The sequence below is a fragment of the Dermacentor andersoni genome, chromosome 6, assembly GCF_023375885.2.
Source record: "Dermacentor andersoni chromosome 6, qqDerAnde1_hic_scaffold, whole genome shotgun sequence".
NCBI classification, from domain to species: Eukaryota; Metazoa; Arthropoda; class Arachnida; order Ixodida; family Ixodidae; genus Dermacentor; species Dermacentor andersoni.
In genome coordinates, this window is record NC_092819.1 from 64,444,858 (window position 1) to 64,455,138 (window position 10,281).

Consider the following 10,281-nt stretch of genomic DNA (forward strand, 5'->3'; position numbering starts at 1 on the left):
AAAATCATGGCATGAGAGCTCGGCAGCCAAGTTTACTACAGTCGACTGCGGTTAATTCAGCCTTGATGGCACCGATGAAAATGTCCCGATTATCAGGCAGGTTGAATTAAAGAAGAGGCATTAAAAATGAAAGATGCCCAAACATATCACTACTACATTTGGCAATATTTACCCAATTAAGCGGAATCCAATCCACACGGGTTCAAAGTAGAAAACTAACATAGAATTGAAATCAGAGCTCCTAATGGTGTTAATGTAAAAACAATGTTAACGGTCTTAAACAAAGAAATCCAATGTACACCAATTTCTTTACGAGAAAAATGTAGCCTGCATCCAATTGTGGCAATCAGAAAAACTTGAAACCAGAAATTTTCACCTTCACAGAATGAAAATTTATTTTTCACTTAAAAGGCTAACTGCAATGAAATTTTGGACTGCGCGAAAAGGCTATTTAAGATAGTTTATATACAGAGGAGCCTCCGAGCAAAATTTGACGCTTAATGTATGAGTGGAAGCGTCATGAAATATTTCCAAGAATAGCTGTTTCTAATACGGAAATTAAAAAAAAGCAGTCATTACCGCTCGCCAAAAGTGACGCATGACCTAGAACGCTCGGCGGGTTGAAAAAGCTCAGAGGCAGTGTGCTGGGTCTTGCATCACAGTAGCAACCACTAAGTGCACGCATCATCTGCTTAGATGCAGTTTAAAGGCTGCCAGCAAGAGATTATACAATTACCTGCTCGGTAGCTTTGCCGAGATTGCTCCAGAGGCATATACCACATTTTTTTAACAAATTTACGAGGTTTGATCCAGAAATAAGGTTCCCATCAATTTTGGAAACAGGCAACATTGTTTATTCTCATAGAAATTTACATCATTGGAAAGATGAAGCTTTGCTCTATTTTTCTACATAATCCCAATCTTTTTCGACACATTTTCGTAGACGGTGCTCCAATTTCTGTATCTCAATGTCGTAGAACTCTGCCGCCAACCCGTTGAAGCGTTTCACCTCTTCTTTGACTTCATCGTCGCTCCAGAAGCGTTGGCCACTCAAATGTTCCTTTAACTTGGGGAACAAATTATAAACACTAGGAGTGAGGTCTGGACTGTACGGTGGGTGGGGCATGACAGTCCACTCAAAGTTTATCAAAAGTTCCTGGGTTTGATGGGAGACGTGTTGTCGTGAAGTAGCGTGACACCGGCTGCTAGTCATCCTCGCCGGCAGTTCTGGATAGCTCGCCTGAGTTTTCTTCACATTGCACAACTGTCGGAGTTGATTGTTGTCCCACGTTCTATGAAATCGATCAGCAGTATCCCCATACGATCCCAAAAAACACTGGCCATGACTTTGCCAGCAGGAGTTTGAACTTCTCCGAGACTGGTGACTCTGGGTAACGCCAATGTTTGGATTTTTGTTTCATTTCGGGAGTGAAATGAAACACCCACATTTCGTCTCCCGTAGCAATAGAGTCCAACAATCCTTCCTTATCTTTTCGACACTTTTGAAGAGACTGGCGAGCACAGTGAAGGCGTTTCTCCTTGTGGTCAGATGTCAACAATCACAGTACTCATCGAGCATGATTGTGATACCCCAATTTTTCAGTCGAAACTCTTTCCACTCTACCATAAGAACTCCCAAGAATCTGAGCAACAAGTTAACGGACAGTAATCCTGTTTTGAAGCACTTCGCGCTGCACCATCTCAATAACAGCCTCAGAAATTGACGGTCTTCTACTCCATTCTTCGTGAACTTCTTTCCGACCGGCACTGAACTCCCTGTACCACTTTCAGACGTGTTAAACAGGCATACACTTGTCGCCATACACCTCTGTCAACTGATGATGAATATCCATGGGTGAATATCTATGGATGAATATCTTTTCAGCATGCAGAAAGCGAATTATGGAACGAATCTCACACTTGGCAGGATCAACAATGGGAACCTCCATATCGGACGGCTGCTGAGCCAAGAATGAGCAGCACAGCGAAGCACCACGGGAGGGAATTGAGAGTGGGGAACAGCCGCACGCAGCAGTGTTGCCGGATTTCGCTTCGCACCTTCCCTTGTGGCTGGAGCCCTTTGGGAACCTTATTTCTGGATCAACCCTCATAGAAAAAATGAAATTTCGTTGCTGTTGGCCATCCATTCTTGTCACTCTGAGAGAGCCCTTTATCACTGTATATCGACCACAACATGGCAGCGATGGCATCACACATTTTTTTTGTACTCCTGCAAAAAAACATTAATACTTGTTCTATTGTGACCTGGGCTTGTCCCAAATGCAGTACAATGTTCCAATGCCCACAGAGCATTAGAAAAGTGCAAGAAAATGTGTGCAAATCCTTTCTTTTTTCCTTAACTCTGTGCTTCTCTGCATTCAACAATACACAAATGTGGTTCTCTGCTGTCACTCTTGTTGGAATGCGGAGAACCTTTCTCATTTTATCTTCTCAATGAGCCCACAGTTAAGTTTTCTATGGATTGATGACGGTGTGATTTGCAAACGCTGCACAGGGGCTAACTGAACCACCTGACCGGGACATCAGATGACTGTCACCTCAGGTTTCTTGCAAGGCGCGAAGCAGCCCTGCCTAACCATGCTTGTCAAATGTGCCTTTCTGTGTCTTTGTCGTTTAGCTTGCGCTATAACAAAGTAGAAACTGCCTAACACGATTGAAGCTGCACTCCCTTTTGGCGAAGTTTTGAATTGGTTCTAATAAAAGATTATATAATTCATGATTTGTTGCATGCTTGAAGTGCGTATGTCTCAAACTGATTACAGAAATAGATGCTATTTACAAAACAAAAAGAGGTGTGAAATGATTTGTCGGTGCACCTTTGAAAGAGCAAATGCTGGCACTAAATTTTGTCTTTCTTTGAAAGATAACCATGTATGCTGTAATCATGGTAAGGAGTCTCAAGTACCTCAGTGGATGGCGATTGAGGAATTCCAAATGTGGCTGTTCAAATGCACCAAGCACAGCATGTCCTCATGGGACACAAGTGACATCACAATGATCCCAGCTTGTGATCAGCAACATAACAAAACTGAAGTACCAGTCATCCCAATGCAGCAACCTAGAGCCACTGTGTACCAAATAAGGCTGAGTAGATTAAGCCATCTATAGTGACAAATTTATCATTTTCTTGCACTATTCTACAAAGAACAAGCCTTGAATTAGAGGAGTCCATATCCAATGTTGCTTTTCTTAAACACAGTGTCTCCTAATTTTCTTTACCATCAAAGCAGCTTGTTATATTGTGTTGAATCCTTAGAACTTTCAAGTAAGAAAGAATGGTTGAATGGAATGACTGCTTGTAAGTGCAGATCATGCAGGAAACATGGCTTTCAGTGGAAGAGTACGGCTTCGATCCTCTACACCGGTGTGGCTGCCACATCAGTGGTTTGTGATCCTCCATGATCAACATCTTCGAAAAGCAGAGTTGAAGCTGCACTTAGAAGAATAAATAATGGATACTTAATGCTAGCAAAGTGAATGTTCCATGAGAATAATCGTCCATTATTTAGTTTGGGTTATTAACTTTAACCTACGCGATTTTTTACATACCTTTGGGTTTCATCTGTGCACCAGGCTCATCACCAGCCGCCTGTTTGGAAGCAAGTGGGTCAAACTCCTTTGGTGCGACAGCATTTGCGGCTTTCAGTTGAGCAGTTCCTGATGGGCAAGGCTTATTAAAACATCAACCCTAACCAAACTGTCGAAAAAACAACAAAAAACAGCAATACGTGTAGCTTGACTTACCCGCACTGTCTTCTGGCTCTGAACTGTTGGAGACAAAGTGACGGGGCTCGAATCTGTCCAGCAGGCGGTTTACAACATTCCTAATTTCCTGCAGCTCTTTCCTGAGGTGCTTAATTTCGTCTGGCTCCAATGGAACTGGTTGCTGGTTCACTGCAATTGTCAGAGAAATCTTTCAAATGACTTGCCAAGGTACCAATGTTGAAAAAGACTAACCGAATATTGTTAGCTTCAGTATCCGGCTGCACTGAATGGCAAAAGACAAGTCTGAGCTGTCAAAAATGGTAATAAGGTCACCATCTGCAAAAGTCACAACCGAAAGTCAATGTTGGCAGCAGTCGACAAGACACACCCATCGAGGCGAAGCAAATGATACACCTGTATTTACCTTCATCCTTGTACTTCACCGTGACCTCGTCGTTACTGGAAAGCTTGCCTCGGAACACTCGCTGCATCATCAGTATTAGCTCGTCGTACGTGATGTCTTCGTTGTGGATTGGAATGCGGCGTATGTCGTCGCCCAGCTGCGCCTTTATAATTAGTTTGCCGCTCAAATCCATCTGAGCAAAATTGCTCGCTTCCTCATTTCCTGACGAGTGATATGTATTCATCGCGCTGCAAAGGGGTACAACGAAGAAAACAAGTCACGGGTGTAGCCAGCTGATAGCCGGGACGTGTAAACATTTCAGTGCAATTGGCATTCCTCGTAGCAAGCACGTACGCCATGGTGACTGAACGCAGCGCAGTGTCATGACAGCAAGATTGTCATGTTGACAAAGTGTAAACGATAGTTAGAAAGACGGACATAGTACCTAGCGCGAAAGGAAACAGCACTACAAGCAAATAGTTTCTTTCAATTAGTCACACGGCAGCTGACGTGCTCTTCACTACTGTTACATTCCGACGAGTAAAACGAAATGAAATGTACTAGCAAGAGGAAACAAACATGTTTTTGGTGCTGAGACGCACATAAACTGTTCGCTATGTGTTTAACTTACACGGAAAAATTGGTTCCTTACCCGGGCGATTTGGCATAAACAGCAGCTTCCAACTCTTCCTTTTTGACGACACGACGTCTTTGTCAGCTCTCACTGTTGCCAACGGCAAAATGCGATCGCGTCAAACTAGTCGATTATCCGCTGAACTGGGCTTTCCATGACGACTACAATATGATGGCTATAAAGATAAATAGAAAAATATACTAACATAAACTTTATTATTTACTTATACCCCTTAAGTATGAACATCCATTTTTGTTGTGTTGTAGTTTTGATGTATGTGCAATATTTTTGCATGGTGTTGGAGACTCCATACAGAAAGCAAGTCAAGGTGGAGGAGTAACTTTGTGCACTTCATATAATGACCCATAATAATTACACAGTAATTAAATATTCATTTATTGTACATTCAATAATGCTGCGTTTCTTCATTAAAAAGTCACAGTTTCGCCCGAGAGACGCATCATCGATTGCGATAGAAAATTAGTGAACAGCTGTACGAAGTAAGGATAGTAGTTTTATCGGTCGTAGAAACTTGTAAACATAGGCATACAAACTAAGTTAAAAAGCATGGTGTCACGCGCGCACAAGCAAACATGAACACATCTCACTCGATGACTGGAAACTTGCTTTCAAAGAGAGAGAGAGAGAGAAATAAGATATGAAAGGCAGGGAGGTTGACCGGTCAAGACATCTGAAGTGAGGAAGCACGGCAGCACAAACGAGCGAATTCCCCTTCGCACTCCTTTTCGCGTCAACGCGAAATAAGCCGCGAAAACATAGCGCATGGCGGACTCTTTCCCACAGCAGATGGCTTTTAAAATACAGTGTCCCAGGCGGGTGCGCTCGGCCGCCTGCGCCGCCCGCAATAGAACCCCTACCCCTAGAATAAAGGCCCTACCCACGGCGGACCTTGTCCCCGTAGCAGATGTCTTTCAAAATACAGCGGCCCGGAGTAGAACGCCTCCGCCCCCTCTCTCGAACCTCCCCCACTGGAGCCTTGCGCGCCACGGAAGACGTCGCGCTCCCTCCCCGCTTTCCTCCCTTTCGAAAGTGCGCGAGATTTAGCCGTGATCGCCGACTCACCCCCGCATGCTTTCAGTCGCACATAGAGAGAGAGAGAGAGTAAAACATCTTTATTAATAATATTTGAATGGCGAGAGCAGTGTGGGAGGAACCCTCAGTCCAGGGTCCCTAAGATGATTCCGGCGATGTTTCGAGCCCGTTGTATCACAGCTCGGAAGACCTCGGGAGGTCCGTCGCGGAGGGCATCGTCCCACAGCTCTTTGTTGCGTAGGGGGTAAAGGAGAGTTGGCAAGGGAGGAAAGAGGTTTGCAGTGCACTCAATCGTGACGTGGAAGATTGTGGGCGAGCTGCCACAGCCAGGGCAACGATCTGCATAACAGTGGGGGTAGAATTTATTGAGAGAGACAAGATTTGGAAAAGTTGCGGTTTGTAACTGGCGTAATGCCACTGCTTCCTCCCGCGAGAAGGACGGCGGTGGTGCGGCGTGGGTCCGACGAATTCGTGTATAATGACGGAGTATGTCTTTGTAATGGAGCAAGGGATCCCCGAACTCTGAACTAGTCGCCTCACCACGCCGAGTCGCCCGGAGGGAAATTTCTCGGGCAACCGTATGTGCGCGTTCGTTACCCGGCAGCGAGGTATGACCAGGGGTCCAGAGTAAGTGAATGGGGGGAGGTGTGGTTGGTGTATTTTGCGGGATCTGTTTGAGAATTTGGTGCGCCGCTCTCGGGATGCCATGTCCTGATAGGAACGCCCGGCATGCCTGTTGCGAGTCCGTCAATATATACACTTCCTCACGAACACGGATGTGTATTGAATTGCAAGAGCAACACCGAGAATTTCTCCGTAAGCGGCATTTGTTCCGCGCACTGTAGCAGAGTCTCTCAGAGATTCGGTGCCATCCAAAACTACCGAGGTATAGCCCTCTTGAGTGCGTGATGTGTCCGTGTATAAAGTATGTGTTTCCGGGATGTTTGCAAGCATGCGGCCAATGTATCGTACACGGGCTTTGCGCCGCCCTTTGTCATGCTCGGGGTGCATATTACGTGGCAATGGATGAATACTTAGTGCTTGGCGTATCGCTGACGACAAGATCGTTGGACGGGTTTCAGACTCAAGGGGTGGGACAGAGTATCCTAGACGTGTGAGAAGATGGCGGCCAGTAGGAGTGAGTAGGAGGTGCTGGCGATGGCTGACCCAATGTGCCTCTAGCAGCTCGCCTAGTGTGTTATGTGTCCCTAAGTTAAGGAGACGGTGTGTGGAAGTATAGTTCGGGAGGCCATGGGCCAGCTTCGTCGCTTTGCGAATCATTGCGTCTATGCGAAGTTGTTGCGCTTGGCTCAACCGCTGAAATGGGAGATGGTATGTAAGGCGGCTGATCACGCATGCCTCCACCAAGCGCAGCAGGTCCTCTTCTCGAAGGCCCGAGCGCCTGTTGGAGACCCTCCGGATCATGGCCAGAATTTGCTCAATCTGTCTGGATAGAAGGGAAACAGTGTAGTTTGACCTGCCATCCGCTTGGACGTGTAGGCCGAGGATACGAGCACGGTTAACCTGTGGTATCGGTGTGCCATCCACGTGCACAGTGATAGGGGGAGTAGAGGAACGGCTCCGGGGGCGAATGATTATGAGCTGCGACTTTTCCGGAGCACATCTTAAGCCGCATTTTCTCGCGTACTCGGAAACTGTATCGACTGCTTGCTGCAGACGGTCCTGGATGGCTCCGTCGGAACCCCGTGTCGACCAGATAGTAATGTCGTCCGCATAAATAGCGTGGGCGACATCAGGGATCTGGTCGAGTAGCCGGGGGAGCCCTGCGAGCGCGATATTGAATAGAGTAGGGGAAAGAACTGAGCCCTGGGGTGTCCCCCGTCCTACAAGGCGAATCGTACCGGATCGATGCGGTCCGATTCCTACGGTGGCTGTGCGATCTCGAAGAAATGCGCGGATATAGTTGTACATACGAATTCCACAGTGTGAATGAGCAACATTGCGAAGGATGAGGTCATGTTCAACATTATCGAATGCCCCTTTTAGGTCTAAGGCGATGAGTGCTCTCGCTTGGGCGGACGACGGAGGTCCTATGACTTCCTCCCGCAATTGTAAAAGCACATCTTTGGCAGAGAGATGAGCCCGATATCCGAATTGAGAGTTAGAAAAGAATGATTTTTCTTCGAGGAAGGGCTGCAGACGCCGCAAGAGTACATGCTCCATGAGCTTACCAATGCAGGATGTTAGGGAGATGGGTCGTAAGTTTTCAACCTTAACAGGCTTGCCCGGTTTGGGGATCAGTGTGATGTCGGCGTGTCGCCATGCTTGGGGAAGCATGCCCTTGCGCCAGCAATCATTGAAGATATGGGTGAGGTGGTTAATATCCGCGTCACTGAGGTTACGAAGGGTGGCGAATGGGATGTGGTCGGCTCCCGGTGCCGTGTTGCGGCGTAGGTCTTATAGGACCACCCGCACCTCGTCAGATGTGATGTTTGCATCGAGCAATTCGTTCGTCTCGCCTACATAAGGATAGTCAGGGTACTGCGGCGGCAGGCCTGTGGGTATGAAATGCTTCTCTAGCTCTCTGAGGAGTGTCGAGACATCGTCCCTGTACTCGTGCATTAGGATGTGCAGCTGTTGAAATGTTTTTCCCTTTGTTGTGGTGGGATCTGTGAGTGAGCGAAGAATCGACCACGTTTTTGCTGTGCTCAATGTGCCTGAGAGGCGATCGCAAAATCCTCGCCAGTTATTCTTCGTAAGGATCTCTGCATACTTCCTAGATTCCCGTGTAATTTGATCTATACGTTTCCTAAGTTTGCGGTTGAGGCGTTGTCGTTTCCATCGTCGTGTCAACCCTCTGCGGGCGTTCCAAAGATGAAGTAAATGCGGGTGTCTGGTGTCTCGGTTGTGGTGCGCAGTGTGCTCGTGGTGGCCTCTAGATCTTGTGCGAGAGAGTCAAGCCAGCGTTCGTACCCTTGGCGCTCAGGTGGGTCCTGGTGACGTTCCCTGAATTTCGCCCAATCCGCACAATACGCACATTTCGCTCGGGCCTGCGCGCACCCCGTAATGACAAGGTGGTCGCTACAATGTAGTGGTCACTACCAAGGTGCTCCTCTAAAGGCCCGTGTGCAACGACTGGGCCAGTATTGCGCACGAAGGTAAGGTCAGGGCAGGTGTCACGAGATACGCTGTTGCCCATCCGAGTGGAGTGCTCTGGGTCGGTAAGCAGTGTGTATCTCATGTTACAGATGGCATTCCATAAGCGGGTCCCTTTAGCCTGCGATTTAACGTAGTCCCATGCAGTATGCGGAGCGTTAAAGTCGCCGGTCACCACAAAAACCCGTCCAAACCTACCAAATTCTGTTAGTAGGTGCTGAAAACAGTGCGTTCGCGAACGGGGGGAACTGTATGCATTGAGTATAAACAGACTCTCGCTGCGTTTACCTTGCGTAATTATTTCCAATATCTGGTGAGGAATGTCATTGTTAGTGGTATGCATGCGACATGTAACATGTTTCGAAACTAAGGCTCCCACAAGAGGAGAGACACCCGAGAGCGTGCTGTAGCCGGATAAAGAAGGTTTGCAATTGACTTCCTGTAAGAGGATGACATCGGGAGGGTTCGTGGATGTGGCGATATACTGCTGTAGGGAACCTCGTTTTCGGCGGAATCCCCTACAATTCCACTGCCACACCACTAGTTGCTCCGCGTTACGCGGCGCCATCATCATCGCGAGAGGAAGCAGGCGGTCGTGCATAGGGATGCGGGCGCCGGGTGCCCACATTTGAAGGTTGCGGCCGAGGGCCTTGGTCGGAAAGCGCGCTTTCGTTGTTACCGCTAAGCTCAGGAACTTGCATGCGTGCGAAAGTGCACTCTATACATGATTTCACTTGCTCCGTAATCCCTGTTTGAAGGACCTCCATTTGGCGTTCTATCCTGTCCAGAGCCGTCTGCATACTAGTGCTCATGTCTGCCACCAGCGCGTCCATTTGTTTTTGCAGGCGCTCACAGCGCGCCTCCATGTCACGACGTAGGCGGGCTATTTCTATTAGAGGATCGGGATTTTATAACGAATTGGTAACAGGGGAAGGGGTAGGGAGAGATTTACGGGGCGGAGCGAGCTGTGGGGGACCCTCCGCGCGACCTACCTCCCGAGGCGCCTCCATTGCTGTTTTCTTCTCCGGGGTCCGCTGCACCCCTGAAGGGACCAGGGTCACCTTGGCTGGGGCGTTGGTCTGCAGGGCCTTCTTGTAGGGTTGTTGGGAAGATGGGGAAGGAGGGCGCTTCTGCACACGGCGCGCGGCGACGATTTTGTTGCGCTTGGGCTTTGTACAGGACGTCATGGCGGGGGCGACGGCAGAAATGCGCTTGGAGTGTCCATATAGTTGCTATTACAATAAAATATTGGATCACCCGTTCGAATTACATGCGCAGGTTAAGTATTGGGTGCGATCATTACAACAAGGGAATAATAATCTTTCGCATTTACTACCCAAACACTTCA

The 10,281-nt window shown here is 47.8% G+C and overlaps 1 protein-coding gene across 2 annotated transcripts in view; it reads right to left on the minus strand.

Annotated features, from left to right (window-relative positions):
* Positions 1 to 4,871, minus strand: part of LOC126522740 (uncharacterized) — a 28,714-nt gene extending 23,843 nt beyond the window's left edge. The window contains exons 1-5 of one of the 2 annotated variants that reach the window (XM_050171527.2): positions 4,782 to 4,871; positions 4,151 to 4,377; positions 3,979 to 4,062; positions 3,766 to 3,915; positions 3,571 to 3,678 (exon numbers count right to left, since the gene is read on the minus strand). In XM_050171527.2, the coding sequence (XP_050027484.1) occupies positions 3,571 to 3,678; positions 3,766 to 3,915; positions 3,979 to 4,062; positions 4,151 to 4,373 (565 nt within the window). In that variant the 5' untranslated portion in view covers positions 4,374 to 4,377; positions 4,782 to 4,871. Of the gene's footprint in view, positions 1 to 3,570; positions 3,679 to 3,765; positions 3,916 to 3,978; positions 4,063 to 4,150; positions 4,378 to 4,760 lie in introns of both variants that reach the window. The other variant, XM_050171528.2, reaches the window with a different exon arrangement.
* Between the last annotated feature and the right edge of the window lie 5,410 nt (positions 4,872 to 10,281).